Here is a 27570-nt window from a genome sequence, read left to right as displayed (position 1 = left end):
TTAGCCGTCTAGGAAAGCAAACTACCCATAACCTGACCTGAGATCACATTAACACCCAAACAATGAACAAACACATGCTATGCTGTGTGCTATCTAGGCCCAGTTCAACGTTACCAGTCTTTGAAGGAAAGGTGCTGGTGGTTCCTTGGCTGATGAGCCAAGCAGGAGACGATTGTAATCCAAATGTTAAACAATGCTGTTCTTGCTGTGCAAGGTCTGATGAAAAACAGCAGGTGGAGGAAACTGGTCACTTCTTTCCTTTACAAGGATAGCAGCTCGGTGCTAACTTGCTTGGTGTTACTCAGATTGTGCAGTTAGCGGTTAAAGCTGATCTGAAATACTAGCAGGACCTCACGTCGCTGCAGTGAGGAGAAGTTCTTTGGGCCTGCTGGAAATGCAGCTGACAGCTCTCAGCAGCTGTTAGGCCCAGAAGAATCCAGGAGAACTTGTGGGCAGGAACCCCCTTGGGGAGGGAGGTGGAGTTTTGACTATCTGGTCAGAGGGGGGTCTGTCACCCTAGCTCAAAGCTGAATTTGCACCTAGGTGTGAAGACTGGAGAATTCTTGGAAATTGAGTTCAGTTCAGAGTCCATTTTGAAATCCACAGTGAACGACTTCATCTGTGGGTCCCAACAATTATGATCATGTAAACTGAAGTCATCATGAGCAGCGAGAGCCTCCGTGGCTGAACAGACACAGGAAGGAGCGCCGCCTGAAGAAAGTCCAACATTTACAGAACAACAAGAAGACGTCAAAGTACCGCCCATCATGTTTGATTGACAGGTGATCTGTGTGCAGTGAAGAAACGCCACAACAATCAGCTCTCAGCAACAATGATGGAAACACAACAAGTGTGAAGAAATGAAACACAGAATTTAACCCACTGACCCTGAAATGACTTCTGTCTATTTCAGTTCACAAAACTCAGCAGAGCCTCCAGAAACAAAAAGTCCAGCATAGAGAGGCTGAGTGAATGTGGTCTGGACTCTGTGGAGGAGAGTCATGGTTTCAGAGACGCTGTAGAAGGACAGAATACCTGCACTGTGATCCAGGTACACTCCAACTCTGGAGGACAGAGGACCTGAGACGGGAGTTTGGACTTTGTTGAACCAAAAGTTATAACTGTCTGTGTCACAATCTAACATCCAAGATTTGTCATTGTATCCAAATAAACATTCCTGTGAGCTCCCTGCTCTGCTGATGTTCTTGTATGCGACTGCTACACCAACTTCTCTTCCTCTCCTCTCCACCTCCCAGTAACAACGTCCAGTCAGACTCTCTCTACTCAGGATCTGACACCAGTCAGTGAATCTGTCTGGGTGACTAGAATAAGACTGTTGTTGACTCGTGTATGTTGCTTTTCTGTTCCCCTCAGATAATAACAGCCACATGTGTGCTGTGTTTGGATGCAGTGTGATGTCACATGAATATCTTAAGAAGTCAGCTCTGGTCATGTTCTCTGGTTGTGGCAGTAAAACATCCACTTCAGTCTCTGTCAGTGAGATGTTTGTCCATGTCTCTCTCAGGACGTCCTGTAGTATATCTCTGACCTCTGACACAGCTGCTGTCACATCCTCAAAGTACTTCAGAGGACGGATATCGATGCTGGATGAGTGTGTAGACTCACTGAGTGCTGACAGTGAGGGGTAGTTGTGTAGAAACTGGTTGTGATCCTCTGTGTGTGAGAGCTTCTTCAGCTCAGCGTCTTTCCTCTTCAGCTCAGTGATCTCCTGCTCCAGCTTCTCCTGAAGCTCTTTGACTCGACTCACTTCAGTTTCCTGCTGGGATCTGACCTGCTGCTTCACATCAGAGCGTCTTTTCTCCATGAGACGGATCAGCTGGGTGAAGATCTTCTCACTGTGCTCCACTGCTTTATCAGCAGAGCCATTGATGGCCTCCACCTCCTGTTGAAGCACCTTCACATCTTCCTCTCTGTCCTGGATTCTCTGCTGGATGTTTTGTCGACTCCCCTCCAGCTCTCTCTGCCTCTCAGTCCTCTCTGCTGCAGCTGACACTGTGTCGTGGCCTTTATGTTCCTCCACAGAGCAGAGATAACAGATACACTGCTGATCAGTACGGCAGAACATCTTCATCACCTCATCATGACGAGAGCAGATGTTCTCCTGGAGCTTCTTGGACGGCTCCACCAGCTTGTGTTTTCCATAGGCAGGGATTTCAAAGTGAGGCTGGAGGTGTTTCTCACAGTAAGAGGCCAGACAGAACAAACAGGACTTGAGGGCTTTCAGTTTCCTCCCAGTGCAGACATCACAGGCCACATCTTCAGGTCCAGCATAGCAGTGATCAGCAGGAGCAGCTTGGAGTCCAGTCTTCTTCAGCTCCTCCACTAAAGCTGCTAACATGGTGTTTTTCAGCAGCTCAGGCCTCGGTGTGAAGCTCTTCCTGCACTGAGGGCAGCTGTGGATCCTCCTCTCATCCTCTGTGTCCCAGTGATCGTTAATACAGTTCATGCAGTAGCTGTGTCCACAGGGAGTAGTCACCGGATCCTTCAGTAGATCCAAACAGATCGGACAAGAAATTATGTCTTGGTCCAGCTGAACTGCTCTCTGCGCCATTTCACCTCTCAGTGACAACGACTGTCTGAGTTTCACTTTCTGATAACTGAAACTAGTCTGAGCTCTGATCTGAACAGGGTGTGTTTGTGCAGTGAATGAGGCCGTCAGCTCAGTTACACCCAACCACAACCTGTAGATCTGAAGGGGAGGGAACAAGGAAACATCCTGACAGAGTGGAGCTGCTGTGTGAGAGGAGGAAGAAGAGGGAGGGCTGATCGAGCTGCGACTCCCTCCAGGACGAGGAGCCGCTCTGTGAATCTGAACTGTGTTTCCTCTTTTACAACGAAGCCTCAGTTAAAACCTGCTCCACATTTGAAAACATCAAAGTTTTCAGTTGTAAAATGTTTCTTGGCTCCTCAGGCTTTGCTGATATTTCTCTAACTCTTCCTCTGATTCTGGTCACTTTTCTTTTCCTGGTTAAAAACAGTCTTTCCACCTGAGAAGATGTTCACTCGGTTGGCACAGTTTTCTTTGGAAGATAGTTGGCTAGTACGAGATAAAGTTAGTTCCCATCCCTCAATTACAGCTAGTTGTGACTTGTAATAGATGATCATTGCAGCCGAGGGAAGTGATCAGAGTTTTGCAGACAGACGTTAAGGTCGGCATGAAAATCCTACACTTGACCTCTCTCTCTCTCTCTCTCTCTCTCTCTCTCTCTCAGTGTGCAGGTGTGGTTACAGGTTATACAGGATGTTTTTAAGCTGCTGGTGATGATGGATCCTTAAAGAGGCGGAGCAGTTTGTGAACCAGGTGACTGACGCTCAGTCTGAGCTTTTATTAACAGCGGAGCTGACACTGCTGTGTGACGTCAGCACAGTCTGATCTTTACTCGTGCTGCTTCCTCTGCATCGTGTGTGAAGATACAGCTGTTACCATGTTGGCAGCTTCCTGACATGTGTGGCTTCATCATCTGTGTTCTCTAAATTCATTTACATTGTGGATATAATCTTTTTATGTGGATTTAAGCCCTTTAAAGTGTTTGAGTGAAGCAGACAAAATTGAGCTGTTGTTAAAGAAAAGTGTCAGCAGTGTAGACGCTTGTGTGGAAGTGAGTGAATAGTGAGCGTCAGTTTCATAAACCATAAAAGCACAAATACCTGACATGAAAATCTTTAATAAACAATATTTACACTGATATAAATTAGGAGATTACTGAGCTACAGAGACTGATGAAGTGACATTAAAAGTAATCCCCACAAAGACTTGGAATATTTTTGTCAAACGGCAGAAAATCTTGTCATTATTTTTAAAGTAGTTTTTCAGGGGAAGGACCCACATGATGCTCGTACATTTGTGTGTTTATTGGCTGTTTTGCACTTTGACCTGACTGTGCAGATAAACCTTAGAATATATTACATCACCCTGTAGAGTAAACTGTGTCCAGCTTTATTTGGCTGCATTGTACAGTGTTAACACAGCAGGTTATCACAGTAAATTCTGACAGTCAACTCCTGTAATTATGTTTTTGCAATGCATTATGGGAAATTATTTGGAAAATCACAGTAGTCAGCATTCTGAAGCAACTATAAAAAAAATGTAAACGGTACATTGAGCCATAAAATATTGTAGTTTCACATGGTGCACATGCTAACACGCCAAAAGGATAAGAACAGGCTAACATGCTAACAACAGGCTAACAGTATTAACAGGCCTTCAGATGGTCCAACAAGGTAAATATGCTAACAGGCTAACAAGCCTCAGTCAGTCATCAGTAAAGTCTGTTAAACCGCTCTTGTTCAATGATTTCATGAACAGATTGACTTCATCCACACAATCAGTTTGTTGGAGCAGAATCTCAGCTATGTACAAGCAAATAATGAAGCATCTCCTTATTGATTATGATCAATGATGATGAGGAAGGAGCGCCGCCTGAAGAAAGTCCAACATTTACAGAACAACAAGAAGACGTCAAAGTACCGCCCATCATGTTTGATTGACAGCTGATCTGTGTGCAGTGAAGAAACGCCACAACAATCAGCTCTCAGCAACAATGATGGAAACACAACAAGTGTGAAGAAATGAAACACAGAATTTAACCCACTGACCCTGAAATGACTTCTGTCTATTTGACTTTACAAAACTCAGCAGATTCTCCAGGAAACCAACTGTAAAACCAAAGTCCAGCATAGAGAGGCTGAGTGAATGTGGTCTGGACTCTGTGGAGGAGAGTCATGGTTTCAGAGACGCTGTAGAAGGACAGAATACCTGCACTGTGATCCAGGTACACTCCAACTCTGGAGGACACAGGACCTGAGACGGAAGTTATGACTTTGTTGTACCAAAAGTTATAACTGTCTGTGAAACAATCTAACCTCCAAGATTTTTCATTGTCTCCAAATCCACATTCATGTGACTTCCCTGCTCTGCTGATGTTCTTGTATGCGACTGCTACACCAACTCCTCCTCCTCTCCACTCCACCTCCCAGTAACAACGTCCAGTCAGACTCTCTCTACTCAGGACCTGAGGCCACCCAGTGAATCTGTCTGGGTGATCAGAATAAGACTGTTGTTGTCTCACTCTTGTTGCTTTCCTGTTCCCATCAGATAATAACAGATGTGTGTTTGCTGTGTTTGGATCCAGTGTGATGTCACATGAATATCTTAAGAAGTCAGCTCTGGTCTTGTTCTCTGGTTGTGACAGTAAAACATCCACTTCAGTCTCTGTCAGTGAGATGTTTGTCCATGTCTCTCTCAGGACGTCCTGTAGTTTGTCTCTGACCTCTGACACAGCTGCTGTCACATCCTCAAAGTTCTTCAGAGGACGGATATTGATGCTGGATGAGTGTGTAGACTCACTGAGTGCTGACAGTGAGGGGTAGTTGTGTAGAAACTGGTTGTGATCCTCTGTGTGTGAGAGCTTCTTCAGCTCAGCGTCTTTCCTCTTCAGCTCAGTGATCTCCTGCTCCAGCTTCTCCTGAAGCTCTTTGACTCGACTCACTTCAGTTTCCTGCTGGGATCTGACCTGCTGCTTCACATCAGAGCGTCTTTTCTCCATGAGACGGATCAGCTGGGTGAAGATCTTCTCACTGTGCTCCACTGCTTTATCAGCAGAGCCATTGATGGCCTCCACCTCCTGTTGAAGCACCTTCACATCTTCCTCTCTGTCCTGGATTCTCTGCTGGATGTTTTGTCGACTCCCCTCCAGCTCTCTCTGCCTCTCAGTCCTCTCTGCTGCAGCTGACACTGTGTCGTGGCCTTTATGTTCCTCCACAGAGCAGAGATAACAGATACACTGCTGATCAGTACGGCAGAACATCTTCATCACCTCATCATGACGAGAGCAGATGTTCTTCTGGAGCTTCTTGGACGGCTCCACCAGCTTGTGTTTTTCATAGGCAGGGGATTCATAGTGAGGCTGGAGGTGTTTCTCACAGAAAGAAACCAGACAGAACAAACAGGACTTAACTGCTCTCAGTTTCCTCCCAGTGCAGACATCACAGGCCACATCTTCAGGTCCAGCATAGCAGTGATCAGCAGGAGCAGCTTGGAGTCCAGTCTTCTTCAGCTCCTCCACTAAAGCTGCTAACATGGTGTTTTTCAGCAGCTCAGGCCTCGGTGTGAAGCTCTTCCTGCACTGAGGGCAGCTGTGGATCCTCCTCTCATCCTCTGTGTCCCAGTGATCTTCAATACAGTTCTTGCAGTAGCTGTGTCCACAGGGAGTAGTCACCGGATCCTTCAGTAGATCCAAACAGATCGGACAAGAGAAAGTCTCTCGGTCCAGCTGAACTCCTTTCTGCGCCATTTCACCTCTCAGTGACAACGACTGTCTGAGCTTCACCTACCGATGACTGAAGTTAATTTGAGGAAACAAGATAAGCGATCAGAGAGAAGAGGGAGCGGTTATCAACCTTTGACTCCCTCCAGGATGAGGAGCCGCTCTGTGGATCTGAAGTGTTTCCTCTTTTACAACGAAGCCTCAGTTAAAACCTGCTCCACATTTGAAAACATCAAAGTTTTTAGTTGTGAAATGTTTCTTGGCTCCTCAGGCTTTGCTGATATTTCTCTAACTCTTCCTCTGATTCTGTTCACTTTTCTTTTCCTGGTTAAAAACAGCTGACTGACAGCAGCGAGTTATCAAACTGAACTCTCTAAAGATTCAAGCTGCTGTATAATAGTTGTCTCACACAGTTAATGATCTACTTTGAAGCATTCGTGACAAAACAGTCGAGCTTCAGAATCTCATCCTGAGTCAAAGCAGCATTTCAAGCTTCAGACGTGTTGAAACAAAACTCATCAGACAAGTTGTTATTTAACTGTGAATCCAGAAGGACGAGAATGAACCAGATCAGCTCCTTTGCTGATCATCTGTGGATCCATATGAATCAATGAATCTGCAGGATCGACACACTTTGGCTTGTTTGTTGTATTTGATTATTAGTTTCAGTTTTTAGTGTAAACTTCTGTTTTAAAGCCTCCAGTTTGGCATTCTGGCCGTCACCATCTTGTTTTGTTGGAACCAGAAGTGACCATATTTGGACTAGAGGGTGGAGCTGGGGAGGATCTCCTGATTGGCTCTGACTGCGAACCCAAGGACAAGTTGCCGTGGCAGCGACTTGTCAATCACAAGGTAGCCACGCCCTTAAACATACCCTGCTTTATCGTCTGTTTCAATGTAAATGGGAGCAAAATGTACTAAATGAACATCACGCTGTGATGAAGACGATCGAGACCATGAACTCATCAGGAAACTGTTTACTGAGCTCATGAATGAAGACAGAAGTGGTGTCATTTTCTCATAAGCTTACATACAATCAGACTTCTCTCTGAAACCAGTGGAGTCGCCCCCTGCTGGTGATTTAACAGAATGCAGATTTAAGACACTTCTACATTGGCTTCATTCTTCAGACCCTGAAGCTCCGTCAACATTTTATACTTCATATTTTTATCATCACATTAAAGTTACTAAAGCTTTACAGCAGAGGTGTCACCGATATTCAAGCTGGTGATTATAACATATAAATGACTGATATCTGATTTTTTTTAGATGTTTATTTTATTTTATATCTTATTATTCTTATTCTTTTATAATATGTGATCAGGATAATTTTATGTTATGATTAAAACATCATTCTAATTATATCAGGTCTGGAGAGTTACATTAATAATGTATTATGATATATATTGTAGTCAGCAACCTGATCAAAGTATCACAATGTTAAACGAATGTAACTTGATTACTTTCCGTTACTTTTGGACCACTTAGTACCAAATATTCAACTAAAGACAAGAGAAAAATAAAAACTTGCTGTGTACTATAATATTTTGAATTTATTTTCTGCTTTAAAGCCAAAATAATCGTGAAATTCACAACCAGTGAAAGTTTGACTGGTGTTGTGAGACTTGTATATTAGTCTTTATGTACTTAATGTATTTTTCTGTTTAGTTTACAGTGAGATTCAGTATCAGTGAAGTCGAGCAGTTATTCTGTGACATCACCCACAGCACAGGTCAAGGTCATAATAATCATGTGAAGATAATAATCCTGGTCAATGATTAGTAAGTTTGGTTGATCAGTAAACCTGCCGACCTCCAGACATCACAGCCTGAATCAGGAGAACAAACCTGACCCGGATATCTGTGGATTTTATTCATTCATGACTGTGCACAGGCATAATATCTTATCAAGAGAAAGTTTCAGAGCCACAGTGAGTGTCCCTGTCATTTGTTTTTGGCCATGACAAAATGGACGTGTGGCGTGAGAGCATGAGAAGTTACTTTGTGTTCAAAAGTTGTGAGGACATGTCCCCATTGTCCCCAGTTTAAATGACACCATGTGGTTAGCATTTAGCTACGGATGCAATGATAGCAGCCGCAAAGCGAGGAAACCACTGTTGGAGGTGGTACTTCAACATTTATAAATAATCAGCCACTGGACACAACGAGTCATCAGGACATTTTCCTGCTGTGTCTGTGGTCACAGAACCTGATGTTTTAAGATGCAGTGTCTGACCACATCTGAAGGCAAAAGTGTTTCGCAGCTGCCGTGAACAACCGCAAGAAAAAAAATGTCCCTTGTGGTCATCTGTGCAAGCAGCTTATTACGTCCCATATTCATGTTTATTGTCAGGCAGCGACCTCTAGTGGACGTAATAATGATGACGGGAGCAAAGGAGGAAGTCAGTTGTCGTATAAAGAGCTACAAAGTCGCTCAGGGCGGAGGTGGGGTGGTTGGTAAGCCAAAACAAACCCAGACTTTCACTCAGGAGACCGCTTTGTTCGTGTGAAACCAAAAGTCAGTGTTGACTTGAAGTTAGCGTATCTATTTCAACCCAAAGCAGGATCTTTTCCTAAATCCAACCGAGAAGCTTTACTGCCAAAATCTAACCAAACTCTGAAGGTTTCACAACATTAACCACAGTATGCCGCCTGTCGCTGGTACCCAATGATTCAATGTTTCTACATTGCCATCCATCCATCTATCCATCTTCGTCAGCTTATCTGTAGGGTCAGTAGGGTATTTCAGACATCCTTCTCCCCAGGAATGCTTTCCAACTCCTCCTGGAGGATCCCGAGGCGTCCCCAGGCCAGATGAGATATATAATCTCTCCAGCGAGGTCTGCATCTGCCCCAGGATCTCCTCTCAATTGGACGTGCCCATGAAACCTCCAAAGGGCGGCACCCAGGAGGCATCCTGATCCGAGATTTCCCGAATCATCTCAGCTGGCTCCTTTCGAGGCTCTATACCGAGCTCCCTCCAGATATCCGAGCTCCTCAGCCTGTCTCTAAGGCTGAACCCAGCCACCCTACGGAGGACTTAGTTCTGCTGCTTGTATCCACGATCTTGTTCTTTCGGTCACTACCCTCAGCTCATGACCATCTGTGAGGGTCAGAACATAGATGGACTCGTAAATCGAAAGCATTGCCAATATTAAACAATTGTCATAGGGGCTAAATTTAATTTTGACTTAAATGTTGTTCCAGAGTCTGGCTCTTAAAGACTTCCTCCCATTGACATTGTACAGGATGCAGTGTCATTAAACACATTAGTGTTGTACTCCATACTTAAAGTGAGAATTTATTCTATACGGGATTCTAAAATGCAAACAAACCACATCCGCTTCATCATTTTTACAAACATAGGCTGATATGCATCAATGTACCTCCTTTGCATTTGATTTTTAATGTTTGTATCCAGTGCAGGATGTAGACGCAGTCACCAGGTTTGATGTGTAAACCCAGCAGCTCCATACAGGCTTCAATAGTTTCTGTGAACATGCAGTTTGGTTATTTTTTATCCACTATATGTTCCTGTGTAACACGGTGAGATTGGCAGGAAGCTATTTGTTTACAAGGCCAAAGTGTTTTTCATCAACGCCGTTTCAGGACACGAGTTTCACATTATAGTCAGATATGAGCAACATATATTTTTTTAAATCGCAGACACACTTTTCATTAAGCTCGCTAATTTGTGCTGTTTTTGACATTTGCATACAGTTTTATTTGGCTCCTGAGTGATTCTGTACAGACGACGACCCACTTAAGGGAATCTGTAGCTTTTCATTTATCCCTGAGAGGTCTGGTTGAATAGCAGAAGCCATTAAGTGCTGGTGATGAAGCCTCATTAGGCTCCATCGAATCAGATGCTTCCCATTGTGTCCTTTCTGGAAGTTATGTACATTATCTTTGAGTGGAGCGGACTCTGACATAATTAATGTCCACTTTAGCAAATGATGTTTCTGAAATATGCTGGAGGAAGTATTCACATCTGCACCAGTTGTAGCTCTGTGGACCGAAATATCTCCGTATGAGTGCCGCTAATGTTCGGCTGTACTCTCAATTAGGCAGCTTCATATGATAGTACAGATCTATCCCTTTTATGTCCAAGTGTGTTTCCTCTCAGTGTCATTTCTCTGAAAATTTGAGGCAAATTTGCGTTAAAATGTTCTGTCTGAACAACCTTATACCTCTTTTCCACTGGTGTTGTGAGACATATTTGTCTTTATGTTCTGAATGTCCTTTTCTCTTTAGTTTAGAGTGAGATTCAGTATCAGTGAAGTCGTGTATTTTATGAGTTGTTCTGCTGTGACATCACCCACAGCAGAGGTCGGGGTCATAATAATCATGTGAAGACAATAATCCTGGTCAATGATTAGTAAGTTTGGTTGATCAGTAAACGTGCTGACATCACAGCCTGAATCAGGAGAACTTAAACCAGCTAAGATCAGGCTTTTGTGTGCAGTGGGAATGTGTAAACTCTGCATTTACACCCGGGTCAATCGACTCTTAGACACTTAAGACCCGGATGAACACACAAAATTTTGACTTATTTCCCGCCATGCGAAGTGATGACGTGTTATCATAATCTGGTGGTGGTGCATAAATAAGGAAGGAATATTGGTGTGGTCTATTATTATTTTCTCTTCTGTTACAACTGTTTCCAGCGCATTCGTGACGTGAAACGTGGCGTCAGTGACGTACAACGTAGCGCTTCAGATAAAACTCACTGTTGTTGTGTAGTTAGTTTCATGTCTTTGCATGCTAGCATTTTGTGAATCAGCACTAAATTAAAGGTACAGCTGGAAACTATTTGGACAAATCCTAATTTTGACCTCATGATGGCGCTAAAGGAAAATTTTAGGGATCGGCTTCATTGTTACAAGACGTACAAAGACAAGAGGAACAAAGGGAGAAACTATAACGCTGAGCTGCCACACAGACATACAGACACGCCAAGACAGACATTGATGAGACATTTCACTCGATAACGAGGGAGAAAAGGTAGAACATTACAGAATTCATTAAAGATTCGTCCTCTGGGAACAATGAATGTTTGAGCCATCTCGTCGATGTTGAGATATTTCAACAGATTAGTGGAAAAAGTCAGAAGCTCACCAACGACATTAGGATTCATGCTTTGGGGAACATGAATGTCTGTACAGAATTGAACTGCCATCCATCTACTTGTTGTTAAGATATTTCGGCCCAGACTAAAGTGGTGGACTGACCTGATCAGATAATATCGATTGATCATTTAAAGCGACTGGAAGTACGACTGTCAACTCTACATCTTAACCTCTGTGGGTCAGACAGAGAGCCTGGAGCGTTGTGTTACTGACATTTCACCGATGGTTTCTGTTTGACGCGTCCTCCGTCTGACGTTCGTTAAGACTGAAACCTGAGAGATTTATATGAACAACAACAAAAACCAGCATGTTACTTTTCATATGAGGATGCTTCACTATCAAATGTTGATTACAAATTGAAACAAATGAACACAGACAACAGATAATAGCATCACACATGCTGATATAAATTCAGAACGTGCTGCCTCGCAGGGCTGCGAGCCAAACACTGTGACTGAGAGGCTGTGACTCGACTGTGAGGTTTCCTTGTGTCTGCCCCCCCTGACACTGATAAACAGCCCTCACACGCTGCACAAATTACATGTTAATGAAAACCGAAATCTTTTGTAGAATTTCGATTCTTCAGACCAAGTTTCCATTTTTAGTATTAAGAAAATTACATTTCTTATCACACGACAAACTGTCAGGCCTTATGGATGGTCTGCTGTCGAGACATTTTGATGCTCAGACTAATATAAAAGGTGGGAGAGGTAAGAAGGCAGCAGACAGGTCCGGGTTTGATCATATCGCTTTGAGTTTTACCGGGTAAGCTGCGGCACCATCGCCTGCCATCGCTGCCGACGTGTTAGACGTGCAGATGCCTGCAAGAATGATCTTTGTCTCGACACGCAGCTGTTCCGGTGGATGAAAGGAGGTTATTGGGTCTTTGTCCTGGATGTGAAAAAACACAACAACGTTCATTTCAAACTTAAAGAGGCAATTTGTAGGATAAGACCAGAATGTGAAGAAACAACAGTGTTGAAATAACGTCAAAGACGTCAAGTTACTATGTTACAGAGATGTCTACTGTAGTTAGCATGCTAACAAGCTAGTCAGATAAGCCCATAGTTTCAGCTGGGAGATGTAAAAGCAGCCAGTTCACTACTAAGTCTAACAAGTCAACAAAGTAAACTCACAAAATGTGAAGAAAGGAAATATTTTGACACCTGTTTTCCTTCTCAACAAAAATACAACCGTCCACCATCTGAATTCAAGTTTCTCTCTGACTGAACTCAGACGAGCTTCATCGCCTCGTTAACTCATCGTCAAACACACTTCATTCAAACTGGACACAAACTGAGTCACAGTCACCAGAACAGTGTTGGTTTGTCTCCACAGTCACCTCTGGTTCGGTCCAAATCAATCCTCAGTTCACAGACTAACGTGAAAATATTCTAGCTCTTCATGCTGATGATGTCCGACTCTCTCTCTCCGTCCTCTCCTGTCCTCGCATGACGTGTCTTCCCGTCCCCCAGAGTCATAGTCCTGGTCAGAGCCTCTGTAAATCACCTCTGTACTGTGTCCTCTGTCTTCACACTGACCTCTCAGAGTTCAGTCCCAATCTGCGGTCCAGATGTCTTCACTGGGAGGCTGCTGAACCTTGTTGACCACACGGACTCCAGTTAGCTAACAAGGCCACTAGCTGTCTGAGCTAAGTAGCTGACGGCAGCCAGCTACAGCCACAGAGTAAAGTAAACAGTGGTACAAGTTACACCTTTTAAGGTTTAGCGTCACATAATTACCGAAAAATACCAAGTTAAATTAAATGTATTCAGATATCTTGATGCACAGTTTTTGTCAAAATGTTCCTGTCCATCTAAAAGTTGCTAACAAACCTCTTTTGTGCAAAAACAATGCTGTGATCAATGAGGTGTAAATTAAACAAAGTAGTGATGCGTGTGGTTTCACTCACATTATAAATAAAATATGAACATTCAGTTTATAAAAGAACGACGTCCGCTCCTCCATTTTGAGTTCCCTTGTTGTTATAGATTTGCTTTTTTTATCATAACAGACCATTAAAACTTTATTAACCTTGACAGTGTCAGAAAAGTCTAACAGGAAGTAAAAAATCTGTACATTTTTGTTGGATGATTGGATGAAAGTGATCAGAAGATAGAAAGTGATGGACAGTAAATAATGATTCACAAATGAGTCATATACGACATCAGACGTCATATACTGTATGTACACATGTACGTATGGACAAACACAGGCGCACATGGACAAGTGTGAAAGCCTCCTCCATGCATCAAAGTGTAACATAAGCAGTCTGTGCCGTGTGTGTGTGTGTGTGTGTGTGTAAGACGGATTCAGTTCAGCCGTGCATAATTCAGATTTAGGGAAACAAAGGCCTGCTTATGTCATAACAGGGTAAGCTACACATTCTTGCAAGTTGAGCAGAAGAGAGAGAAATCCATCCTGCTGGTAAACACTGTGACGCTCGGTCAGCATCTTCAGCCTCCATCCGTCCTCCACCAACAGGTTTCACACATTTATATACACAATGAACGCACAACAATCAATACAAAACATTCAGTTTATTACTTCATGAAGAATTAGATCACCTGTATCGAGGAGGATATTGCCTCGTGTCGTCTTTAGATGTTTAATTTATTATTGTTTTCCATTGTTGTCTGAAAACTGACCAGTCTGATCCTGTTTCTGTCTTTGTTGTGGCCTGGGTCTGACGCCTCGTTCTCAGATAAACTCATTTCTCATCGAGACAATCTTGTGACACTTTGTTTTCTTGTTTCCGTCACCACTCAGACGTCCTCTGCTCTGCACACAGCTCCTCACAGTCTCTGATCACAATACAGAAGAAGAAAAAGCTACTGACAGGTTGTAAATGAACCCACGGCCCTGAAGCACAGACTGTTTGGAGCTGGTCACATATTATCTACTGTACTTCTCACGCCCTCTGCTGGCCGGCTGAGGAGCCTGCACATGAATGAAATCTATTTAACAAACTGAGCAGTTCAGCTCAGCTCATAGATATTTTGTTGGTTTCCAGACGTGTCACACACTCATAGTGTTGAAGCTTCTGATTAAGCAAATCAAGTGAGGAGGGACGCTCCTGCCTGAGGAGCTGCTGATGCGTCTCTACTCTGCAGTGATCCAGTCTGTTCTCTGACCGTCCATCAGTGTTTGGGTTTAAACAGGACAGAAACTGATGACAGCAGACAGTCAGGATGGCAGAGAAAGTCACTGGTACCAACCTGCCCTCCATCCAGGAATTATACATGTCCAGAGTCTGGGAACATCCCTGCAGACTCATCACAAGCTGTTCCTACTTCTCTCCTGAGGGAGGCGCTACAGACACAAGAACAGCTTCTGTCCACAGGTGATCACTCTGAGCACCAGTTCACTTCCCTGCAGATTATTCATTATATGTACAGTTTAAAACACACTGTGCTTTAACATCTACAGATGGTATCATCCATCATTATATGTATACTGTAGATGCAGAGGAGTCAACAGTCCACACAGTCTGTCCTCCAGGAGAAGTTCAGATACTTGTGTAAAAACAGACTCTGGAAAAAGTAATAGAGTACAGGCTCTGACATGTACTCAGAGTATCAGAGTAAAAAGTCTCCCTCTGAAGGACATTTGTGGTCAAAGCTAACTGAAGTTCAGGTCATATTAATATAATTCAAAGACTATTAAAGGTAAAGGTAGAGTCAGCAGGATTTGTCCCAGCTGTTCCTGAACGCACCACAAAGATAGTTGATTGTTGAGTCTCATTCCCAGGACGTCAAATAGCCACATGTTGGGTTGGTAAAGCGTCCCGAGCAGCAACAAAGAGAGAAAATAAGAAACTCTCTGCAGATACGAGACACTAACACGCCTTTGCACCATAAAGCCGATTCTTAATGCATTTTACAGCCTAAACAGACAAATTAAAGTCGCTAGAAACTAATTTTTTTGTTGATTCTGGCGACCGCTGTGGACAAAAGCGGTATGAGCCGACCCGGCCTGAAGAATAACTATAATGACAGTAAAGAAACAGTGAATCTTCTCTCTGATGTTCTCGTTTAGGTCGTACAGAGGCGACAGTATTGAACTGAGACTGTCTCACAATCAGGTGAAAGTTCCTTGTAGTAAATTTAAATAAGTAAATATAATTAAATGATCCTTCGTCCAAACGAAGCAGTTTCTTCCACCGCTCTCACTCTCACATGCCACTCAAGTGTGTGTTAGTGATTTGAATTTACAGTACAAATAAAGGCACACAAGTACAAGTTAGTGGACCATGAGCTGAGATGTTTTGTCAACGACAGCTTTCAGGGTCAGCAGCAGACCGTCAGCGCTCCGAGGTGCAGAACATGACAGTCTCCGCTCTCGTGGATGATTGGTTCCTCCAACGTCCACATTTCTTCGAATCCTCCTTCCAGTGAAATGTGTGAGCAGGGCCACAATCAGGACGTAACGTAACCAAAGGTTAATCGTTTGGCTTTTCATATCTGCAGGATCTTCGTCATGCTCCGGATCAAACGTACTTTTCTGCATGCTGAAGAGCACTTCGATGACTATGTTTCATCTCTCACGTGAAGCTTAGAGAGGAACGTTTTCAGGAGAGTAGAGATTTCTAAACAACCTCCCCTCCGACCATCATCACCACAGCTTCATCCTCAGTTCTGAGAATACTCATGTTCCTCGAACACACTTCATGATTGGTTAACCTCAACGAGGCTCGACTAATGGATGCACTCAGTGGCCCATGATTGATTGATCTCTGCTGGTACAGACAGATCAGTTCATCTCTTCCATGAAGTGCAAAACCATCTGTTTCTCTTCACAGCCACGCCTGCAGCCCGGACCGGACCGTCAGAACTCTAGATGAGCAGATAAAACAGCACAAGTGGATGTGAATATATCGACATCGTTACATGTGTTTGTTATTTTCTCAAAATGGGAACTTAAAGCTGCTTCAGTCAGCGTTTCTGTAAACAGACAGAGTATCATCCCTCAGCTCTGCAGAGCGTTTTAGCCTCTTTCAGTTCAGTGTTTTGGTTTTCACAGCTGCATCTTTACTGTTGTAGCTCTGCACTGCTCTCATCAGTGTTGTTGCATGAAATGGAAATACTCGAGTAAAGATAAGTACATCAAGTACTATACTTGAGTAAATATTCTTAGTTGCACTCCACCTCTGTGAAGCTGTACCCTGACAGGATTTTGAAATTTCTTTCTCTAAAGACGTCGAAATGGAAACACTTTAATCTGCAACAGTAACGAGTAACTAAAGCTGTCAGACGTGTGGATGCAGTGGAGTAGAAGTACAAAGTTACATGTAGTGTAAATACTCCTAGTTACTTGGACTCCAGCCTGACTGCGGACACTAGGGCCACACGGACACCGAGCCTGCCGCTGCAGTCTGAGCCGAGGAGGTTGTGAAGTTCAGGGGCCGACTGAGAGTCAGTACCTGCGGGACACCTCGCAGCTCCACAGCTGATCAGACACTCTGTGGTTCACCAGGTCACTCAGTGGAGACACTTCACGGTGTATTCACGTTATTCCGACTCACACTGACGGAAAAAACATCGAGGAAGTAAGACATGAGTGGACCGTCCACAGAGGAGAGGGCTTCACTTCCAAATGGACCCAGAAAGGTAGGAAGTTCTGCTGCTCACACTGAAGTACTGTTACTACTCACACTGAAGTTCTGCTGATCACACTGAAGTTCTGTTACTACTCACACTGAAGTTCTGTTACTACTCACACTGAAGTACTGCTGCTCACACTGAAGTACTGTTACTACTCACACTGAAGTACTGTTACTACTCACACTGAAGTTCTGCTGCTCACACTGAAGTACTGTTACTATTCACACTGAAGTTCTGCTGCTCACACTGAAGTTCTGCTGCTCACACTGAAGTACTGTTACTACTCACACTGAAGTACTGTTACTACTCACACTGAAGTACTGTTACTACTCACACTGAAGTTCTGCTGATCACACTGAAGTACTGTCACTGCTCACACTGAAGTACTGTACTTGAGTAAATGTACTTAGTTACATTACATGAGCCGATTAATGTTCTGTATTTTAAACCTTGTAAAGTAACTAAAGCTGTAAAAAAAAAAAAGTACAATATTTCCCTCTGAAGTGTAGTGAAGAAGAAGCAGTGATGGAAGGTAACTAAGTACTCTACTAAAGTACAATTTTGAAGTACTCATACTTTACTTGAGTATTTCTGCTACTTTATACTTCCTCTCCACTACAGTTATTTGATAAATTTAGTTACTAGTTACTTTGCAGATTACAGATTACTTATTATGTTAAATGTTTTTATTTTATCAAATGATTCTGATGAGAAACGGATAAAGTTGATGTTTATAAACCTTCATAACAGCTTAATAGTTTAACAATTTACTAAAGTTTAATTAACTGAAATTCCCATTAATTATGTTTAATATAAAATTATTATATTTTCTTTTCTTTACACGATGAGCTCATTAGACTGACAAGTATTTAAAGAAAAGTGAAAACTTTCCTCTGTATGAACTCTTGAAGAAAGTGTCTGGAAGGTATTTATGAATGACATGAGGTATAATGTGTACAACTACCACATGGTTAATCAATAAATACATGAGGTGCAGCTGATGAGGAGGTGCGTGAGGCTGCCACCAGGGGGCGCACTGCAGGAGATCATCTGATACAAATAACCACAGAGACAACTGCTCAGACTTCAAGGCAGAGCTGAAAGAAGTATTTACATCCTTTACTCAAGTAAAAGTATTTATCATTCATACATACATTCATTTAACCCTTATTTTAATCTCAAGCCTCGTGGAGGGCACGCTCTCACTCAAAACACAACAAGTACACAAAATGATTCACAAGAAAACCACAAAACAACAAAACAAAGTTACATTCAAGAGTCGAGGACAGTTTGTAATCGTGGTTTCAGACTGAAGTAGGACGAGAGGTGAGATTCCTACGTTGATAAAGTTCCTTTATTAAAAGTACAGAAGTATTATTAGTAAAATGTACTTGATATATCAAAAGTTAAAGTATACATGTTTAATAAATCATATATTAATGTCTCTTACATCAGTATTTAGCATGAAAGGTCAAAGCTTGGGTCGACAGGGTAGAAAATGATGAACATGTGACGGTTTATTAGTGAAACACAACGATGTTCACCGACGTCATGATGAATTATTTATGTTAAAGTATAAACAAAGAGGGACACAAACACAAGACACAAAAAAGGTCGGCAGGTAGAACAAGAAGTGAGCTTCACTAACGCTGAGCAGAAATCCAAAATGCAAGAAACAAAAGGAATAAAATAAAAACAAACAAACAGGAAGCAGGCCGGCCAAAAGAGTATAAACCAACGAAGAGCTGAGGACAGGGCTGTCTTTGGTGTCTTTATATATATATATATATATTTATATCTGGTAACACTTTATAATATCTGTCATATCTTTAAAATAAACAATTATATATCATTAAAAGCTGCAAGTTTATAGTTAAACTTTATTTAACTGCACTGAAATGCTTCATAAACAATTTAGTAGCAATTATTTATTGAAAAGTTGCAGTTGATGTCCATAAGAAGAGACGACTAATTAACAAACAAACACAGCTGAAGAGAGAAAGTGGCGGGAACAGGACGAAGAGATGAACTCAAAAAAATTTCAAATCAGGAAGTAAGAAAACAAAAACACTCAAAAAATGAATCATCAGTGCAGAAGATGAAACCTGTTAACAGTGTGTAGAGACAGCGTGTGGCTGAGCAGCAGTTAGAGAGCAACATCAGCATCTGTTTTCTCTCACTTTTAGCTCTGTCTTTGGTCTCCACCACCTCCGGAGGGGACGTCTGTCTCTTTAGCTGCTAAATGCTGCGCTAAGATCACCGGCTGCTCTGAACTGTGTCTGTCTGCTGTTTGTTTGTTTGTGTTTGTTTGTTTACTCTGTTTACAGTCAGGTTTTACAGCTTTACAGTAAAGTGAAGCTCTTTCTCTTCTCATTAACATTTCTGGCCCAAAACTACAGAATGCTCCTTTAAAATAACACATATTTCACCAGATGCAGAGTACGTTCACTTGAATACTATTTACTTAAGGTACAAATGTCATTGTACTCAAGTTTTTTCCTATTTTTACTACTTGTAGCAGTACTTTTACTTCTCATACTTGAAGTACAAATTGCTGATAATACTTCATTTTTGTTGTATTGTAGTGGAGTATTTTTATAGTACTTTAGCGTCTGAATACATCTTTCATCACTGCAGGTTGAAAAGCGTCTGTTGTGTTTGTTTACAGTCGAATAAATCAGATCTGTGACTGACGGCAGAACATTTTGATTAAAGGAGCACTACGTAGTTTTGTAGAAGAAATTCAAACTCAGAATTTATTAATAATATTTACAATATTACAGCCTTGTTCAAATCTTTTCTACGATCGCAGGAGACACAGAGACTTGACCTCTTTTATTCCCTCTGTAGATGTTGTTATTGATTTTACTGTTTTTTATTTTATTATTCCACGATCCAACAATTTAACATCTTATATTTCCTACAGAGTCCTTTGTTCTACTGAACTCTGTTATTTCATTTTATTTTCCATTCTTGTTTCATTTATTACTGCTCCGTCTGTGTGTCTACATGTCGCTGGATGTTTTAGTATGTGTGCAAAGAAAGCTGTTCAATCAAATTGATCCTGGATCATAGAAGATGTATTGAGGTGTTGCAGATTGTTTGACAGGATCAACGTGATCTAAATATTTTTGCGACTGACGTTGACAGAAACAGATTTGTTAATGACACGAGAGAACAAACAGTTACTTTCATTATCCAACCATTTGACAGGTCATCCTTCACTAACTGATTAATTGTTTAATCTGTGGAAAATAGTAAAGATCCATTGATTGATCACCAACTTGATTATCGATTAATTGTTTAAGGAAAACATTTATGAAACTGTCTCAGTTTAATTTTATAAGCAAACGAGAGAACACTGACTATGTCTGTACCGTTATTATAGTCTCCTTCTCGCAATAATATATATTTTTGCACTATTACTTGTTGGACGACACTTGAAGGGCTGATTTATGAAACTGAGAGTAATGGAAGAGATCGGTCTGACTGTGTGAGGCCTGACAGCCGCCTCACATCGGAGGCAGGAGAAACACTGGACCAGGACTCAACAGAGACTGAGAGATCACCTCCAGTCTTCAGTCAGTGCAGGTTGATTTGCAGCTCACAAACAAAGTGAGCTGACCCAGGTGAAGCTACAGAGCACGTGTGAAATGACAACTGAGCCTTAAAGGGAGCAGAGGAAGGTTTTATTCTGCTGTGTGGACAATGTCAGTTAGAAACTCAGCTCATACTAGCCTTGAAAAACTTTAATATTTTTAATCCAATGTCATAAAATAAAAGCTATTTCTCATGTCGGAGTGCCGTAATAAAGTAAAATCTCAGGTAGTTTTGTGTTAAACTGCTCAGTGAGCTGCATCGTCTGTGAGCTGAAAAGGTCGTAAAAAAGATGAACATCACAATAAATCTGCTCATATTGACAACTGCCGTTCTGGTTCTGGTTCAGTTCTGTGAGCTGCTGATATATTTATATATATAACTGACAAACATCATCTGTGTGGATCATGAATTCAAACAGGATCAATGAATTGTTTGTCTCTTTTCATTCACTACCAGACAAAGGTTTAGCATTTAACCATGGCGGTTTGGGTTCTGGTGGTTCTCCTCTCTGTTATGATCCATATTCATGTTTGTCGTTAGGCAGCGACCTCTAGTGGACGTAGTGATTATTATAGCTGCAAAGGAGGAAGTGAGGGGACGTAGTCGGCTCATCAGGAGGAGGACGGGGTGGACAGTTGGGTCACAGGACTTTGATGCAGGAGACAGCGGGTCATGACATAACTTCACGTAGGTTTGTTTGTAACTGGAGTTTCAGTAATTGTGTAGTTATTTAACCATGAGCCACATTATTTCCCGAACCGAACCAAACTGCTAGCTGACGACGAAGGTCCGGTTCACCTTGCTGCAGGGATCATGTTGTTTTTTGAGTCGCTGACAATCGAACCTATTCGGTCGTTACTGATTTGCTTTCCACCCAAAGAAATGTTGATCACCAGCCGCCACTGCACCCGGGTCAGAGCCAACGTAACGCTTCAGACAAACATCACAGGCGGGCTGCCTTGTCTGCAGGAAGTGGGAATGGGGTCTTTAAAAAACCTGTGTAGACCCGCTGATTTTGGTGGAAACACAGCGTTAGTTGATGATCTTTGTGCTGATGTCCGCGGTCAGAGGTCAGCCTGAACCATCACAGCAGAGATGATCTCCGAGAGTCTTTATCATGAAATCTATAAATAGGAGCAGAAAGAGGAGGTGGGAGGTGGTTCTCCATCAAGCCTCCGACTCCTGACAGCATCGTGTCTCATTCAGGGGCAGAGAGGCTTTAAATGACCCCTGGAGTCAGGAGGAGGGCCCCGGGGAGACCCGAGGAGGGCCCAGGGGAGACCCGAGGGGTCATGATGGAGGGATGAGAGAGAGAGGGAGAGACACTGAGAGAGAGAGGGAGAGAGAGAGAGAGGGATGGACCGCAGCCAATCATCGACCAGCAGAATAAACTGGAGTGGAGACAGGAGATTTCATAAAGAGGAGCATGATGTCTCAGAGGAGGACAGAGGACAGAGAGGAGAGACGGATCCGGATGTGAAGCAGGAGGTGATGAGGAGCAGCCAGGTGGTTCAGTCCAGAGCTTCATCTCGTTCAGCGGGTGGTACAGGCCGTCAGGAAGCCGAACATCAGAGCCTCCGACAGCTTTCCGTGCTGGATATGATCTCAGCGTGAATCAAAGACACCTCCCCCCGTCCCTTCATGTGCTCAGACGGAGGTGTGCGGAGGAGAGCCCGCGGCCGATGCCCGGAGAGAACCGCCGGCTGTGTGCAGGCAGCTGTGGCCGACAGGAAGGTGGTACCCGAGCGATTCTCCTCTGCGCCCCGGCTCCGGCTCCGGCTCCGGCTCCGCTGAGGAATGGGCTGCGCTCCCAGTATCCACGTCTCTCAGAGCGGGGTGATCTACTGCCGAGACTCGGACGAGTCCAACTCGCCCCACCAGACCACCACCATCTCTCAGGGCACCGCGGCCACGCTGCACGGGCTCTTCATCAAGACCGACGCGGCGGAGACCATCCCCTCCGTCATCACCTACCAGAACCGACACTCCCGCAACAACTCGTGCCGGGATCGGAAGGAGAACAGCGGGGGACACGTCCGCATCGAGGCCGAGACGCAGACCAGCCACACCAGCGTCAAGGTAACAGTGTGTAGGGGCTTATCAGCACCATCCTCCTCCTCCTCCTCATCTTCATCAGCAGCAGAGGGTAGTGAGAGCACACCGCACGTGAGGAGGCCCATCTGTTTGTTTGTTTGTTTGTTTGTTTGTGTGTTTGTTTGTTTGTTTGTCAGCAGAGGAGGCCCGAGCCTCTTCCTCCTCCGTGTTCATGTGTTTACAGGTGATGTCTTTTATTAAAGGAGCAATGTGTCCTTTTAAAAAACTATAATATTAATGAGGTAATGACACAAACTGTCTCCATCAGAGAACAAACAAGCTGCTCTCAGAACACTGTGTGAAGCTAGAGAGGTGGCAGGGTCCGCCACATGTTAACAAAGTAAAGTGTGCTGTCCTTTGAGGTCAGTTGGTTTATTCAGTTTATTCAGTCATGAAAACAAAGAGAGTTTGTGAAGACTGCTGCAGTATTTCCAGAGTTGAAGTATTGAAGTACAATGACCTCTGAGATGTGTATGTCAGCAGTAATGGAGTAAATGTACTTGCATCCACGATATCATCTGATAAAATATGTCGTATTTAACATAAAGTCATTAAATCGATCTCTCAGCCACAACGTCACTAAAAAAGCTGCTTACATGCCAACATATCAGTCATAATGATTAAATATACAGTACTTTATATACTGTATAAAGTACTGACCTTCTGAATGAATGCACAGTGAGTACTATTACTTTTTATATATTAGTACATTTTGCTGATAAATGACTTTTACTGGTATTTAAATATTCATCGTGGTGTCGATACTTCAATAAATCATCCACCTCTGCTCTCAGGTTGTTGCTGTACTGTGTGGATAAAGTATTCAGATACTTTACTGAAGTAAAAGTACTAATACCACACGGTTCAAATACTCCACTACAAGTTAAAGTCCTGCATTTGATTTGATTATCAGCAAATTGTATTTAATGTATCTGAAGTATTGTGTCGTAAAAAGTTCTTTACAGTATCTGATATACTTTAGAAGTACTTTATTACTTCTCACCACGCTCTCTTAAACACTTTAAAGGGTAAGATAAGATATTAATTTATTATTAATAATTTATAAATAATTTAAAGTCGTTACAATGATCACCGACTTGACCTCCAACAACATTACAAAAGTTGTGTTCACGTCAGTTTATCAGTATTCATATACTAAGATGTGTAAAGTACTGACTTCCTGAGCGGGTGCACAGTAGTAGTGAGTACTTTTACTTCAGTAGGCTGATAAGTGACTTCTGTAACATTTTGGATGCAGAACTTTTACTCGTATTTAAGCAGTTTTCTGGTCGTGTTGTTGATGCTCGTCGTCTCCTGTGCTGAATGAAGACCTCAGGAAACGAGAAGCATCACAGTTGATCTTTATTTTGCATCATAAATTATAATTATTGTACATGAAACATTATAAAAGCAGAGCTGTCAGGGCCATAAACTGTGAGGCTCAAACCGCAGATGATCTTCTGACTGTTGACTCTTTGAGGCTCGCTGTCTTTGCCTCGTTACATAAGAACTAATCAATTAAATGCACTTTATATTTGCTCATATTGATCAGTGTTGTGTTTGTGAGTCTGTGAACAAGCTTCTGTTGTAGCTTTAGACCATACGGCCTCATGGAGGAGGTGAGGAGGTCAAAACGCTCGATGAGTTACAGTTGATCTTTATGTAAGTTCACTCTGTTGTATAAGCAGGAAAATTGTTTGTTACACACGATAATGTAGCTTAATCAGCGATTAATCGATTAGTTTATTAAATTAATCACCAGCTATTATAATAAATGATTAATCAGTTTTTAATTTTTAAGAATAAAGGTCAAAATACTGTGATTGCAGCTTCGAACATGTGAATGTTTTATATTTTCTTTCCTCTTCTGTGAATTTAAACTGAATATCTGAGTTTGAGGATGTTGTCTTGGGCTTTGGGAAACACGGATTTGGCATTTTTCAGCTTTTTCTGACGTTTAATCGAGAAAATAATCAACAGATTAATCAACAATGAAAAGAATCAATAGTTGCAGGCCTGATATTCAGTTTTGGAGGATTTAAAACAGAGAAAAGCAGAAAATCCTCCACTGAGGAAGCTAGCTGGTTGTCAAACATCAAATTAATCACACACTGTTTTGATTAATCGATCAGCTGGTTTGAGTCATTTTTCAAGAAAAGTCACAATTCTCTGACGTCAGCTTGTTAAATGTGAATATTTTGAGACAGTAAACTGAAGATCTTTGGGTTGTGGACGCAACAAGATATTTGAGAACAACATCTTGAGCTTTGGGAAACATTTATCAGCATTTTAAAGACCAAACAACTAAACAATTAATCAGAATAATCATCCACAGTGCCAATAATCGTTAGTTGCAGCCTTGATATTGCAGTTATTGCAAAAGTAATATGTGCTCAGGAGTTGTAAACTGACTGTTGAGCCCTCGTCCACTACCCTTCAATTACAGTTCACACATGGAGTTAGCTTTAGGCTACACACTGATCCATTTCTTTAGCCTGTATTTGTTTACATTTTGGTGAATTAGCGCCATTAAAGTATGCATTAGCACTTCCTGTTTGCAGTGTACTCACAGATGTACAGACAGATATCACTGGAAAACTTAAAAACATGAAGATTCTTATGCAAGTTCTGCAGCAATAATCTGTTTTCTAGTTTGTTTAGAGTATTTTTATTTTTTTTTTTAAGAAAAAGAAAGTCCAAGTTCTCTGATTCCAGCTTCTCAAATGTGAATATGTCCTGGTTTTTTTCCTCCTCTGTGACATTAAACTAAATATATTTGGGTTGTGGACAAAACAAAACATTTGAGGACGTCATTCTGAGCTTTTTTCACACTTTTCTGACATTTTATAGCCCAAACAACCGATCGTACATCGAGAAAATAATCGACAGATGAATCCACAGTGATAATAATTGTCAGTTGCAGCTTTAATTTAGATCCAGTCCCTTGAATGTGAATGTCATCATGATATGTCACTGCTGTCGGGTGAAGACGTCCATGTTTCATTCATGTTACATAAATGAAGTGCAGTGTACGGTATGTAAAGTGTTTTAGGACAAAGAGCCACATATGAGCTGGACGACAGAGCATTTTAACGTTACGTAACACGGTTGAAAAATGGCTTATCGTCATCCTCATCTTAATAAACCGATACGTATTAATAAGCGAATGTGAAAACTGAGAGCGGCTCGGACTGTCTGGGGGATCAGATCATCGGTCTAAAGATCATTGTGCAGTTGTGTACATGTCTTGTCATGAGGGAGCATGTGAACAGATACTTCTTCATATTTATGATCGACCCCCAGAGGATGTAGCTGTGTTTGGTTAAGAAGTGGTGCAGCAGATGATCCTGTCAGCAGACCTCAGAGCAGAGTAACTCTTTCAGGCCTGGATCAGATCTTACTAAATAAAACAGACCTTTATTACGTCAAGGAGGTTGTTGTTGTGAAACGCTCAGGATGTAATCAAACAGTAACGTTAGCCAGGAAGTGGTTGGATGCTAATGTAAGCTAACAGGTTATCAGATATGTAGTTTTACCTTGAACAGTTTCACTCTCCATCATCTCTTCAGTTGCTGGTTGATCAGGGGCTGAAATGTAAAAACATTTCTAAGTTTCTGTGAGTTTCAACTTAGAAAACAGCAGCTTGACATGGACCCGGCGTTCGAGCTTCCTACCTTGAGCTCAAAGTCAAAGGAAAATTGCAGCCGTGTGAATATGGCCCATTAACTGTCGGTGCTGATCCAGATAAAGGGACGGATCCAGGATAAAGGACTCGTCAAAAACTGACACTCTGGGATTGTAGGACGGGTCGGCCGCCATCCCAGAGCCTCAGTTTTTAATGAGTTGGGACTGAGACTCAAAAATCAACTTTTCTTTCTAACAAAAGTGCATGTCACTTAAAGCTTTGATGTTATTTACACCTTTTTAAACCATAATCTTCACTGTAGCTGCTCAGCTAACAGTGTTAGCGGGTACGTCTGTTCACATCAGTTTGGGATCTGGAGCTTGTTGTTGTTGTTATTGTTTTAAATCAAGTCTCCAGCTGCTTCAGGTGTTCAGCAGAACGCTGCAACTCTGTTTTACAGTGAAGCTCCAGTATGTTCTGTGGACTACGAGACTTCACCTGACTTTATATCATCAGGAGGAGATGATGACTGAGCCTGACTTTATATCATTTTTGCAGATTTAATTGTTATTTTTGGTTGAACTGCTCCTTTAATACCTTTAATAGACTTGTGTCATTAGCTCAGGGTTTCACAGTCGCTGTGTTCTCTGGTTTGTCAGCTGCTCTTCCCTCAGTTCCTCTTTTCTCTCCGAGGATCAATGATACCATTTATTATTAAAACCATCTGCCGTTCCCCTGCAGGATCTTCATAATCAGCCGCGGTATATATCACGCTGACGTGTGTGTGTGTGTGTGTGTGTGTGTGTGTGTGTGTGTGTGTTTGTATACACGAGTCATGTGTTCAGCCCTCTGGTCAGTGCAGCAGGAGTGTGGACGGTGGCATGTGAGGAGCTGATGCTGGTTCCTGTACAGAGATAGCTGCAGGGTGTAAGAACATACAGACGGAGCATGAAATAGAGCTTTCACAGCAAACGTGAACAAAACAGGTTCTGTGTTCTGGAAAGAAAATGTTCTGAAACTAATCGCAGTTCTCATCTGACAACAGTTTTGCAGAAACTGTCTTTCTTTCTTTGTTTGTCTTTTGCAAACAAACTGATGTTAATGAGAAAAGAAACATAATGATGAACAGCGACAAAATAAATCCCAGAGAGGAGAAGACAGAACGAAGCTGCAGGTCAGAAGAGCAGTGTGATGATACAGTCTGTGGCTGGAGAAGAACAAGTTTACAGATCT

The 27570-nt window shown here is 42.3% G+C and overlaps 2 protein-coding genes across 6 annotated transcripts in view; one reads left to right on the top strand and one right to left on the bottom strand.

Moving 5' to 3' along the window:
* The window catches only part of pde8b (phosphodiesterase 8B), a 97159-nt gene that overhangs the window by 26811 nt on the left and 42778 nt on the right, over window positions 1-27570 (top strand). The window contains exon 1 of one of the 5 annotated variants that reach the window (XM_084382722.1): window positions 16860-17024. The exons of 3 other annotated variants lie outside the window; for them this stretch is intronic. In XM_084382722.1, coding sequence (XP_084238848.1) covers window positions 16971-17024 — 54 coding nt within the window. In that variant the 5' untranslated portion in view covers window positions 16860-16970. Of the gene's footprint in view, window positions 1-16859; window positions 17025-21541; window positions 22698-27570 lie in introns of those variants that run through there. One more of the 5 variants, XM_084382721.1, reaches the window with a different exon arrangement.
* LOC311274604 (uncharacterized protein) lies at window positions 722-6314 on the bottom strand (the record flags this gene model as incomplete). Its single annotated transcript, XM_084382414.1, has 2 exons — window positions 722-2710; window positions 4644-6314. 2 exons carry the CDS (start codon window positions 6312-6314, stop codon window positions 905-907), a joined length of 3477 nt encoding a protein of 1158 aa, XP_084238540.1. The 3' UTR covers window positions 722-904.

The sequence above is a fragment of the Pagrus pagrus genome, assembly GCF_965226575.1.
Source record: "Pagrus pagrus genome assembly, chromosome: 19".
NCBI lineage: Eukaryota > Metazoa > Chordata > Actinopteri > Spariformes > Sparidae > Pagrus > Pagrus pagrus.
The sequence above is the reverse complement of the archived record's forward strand: the minus strand, read 5'-3'. Positions and strand labels throughout refer to the sequence as shown.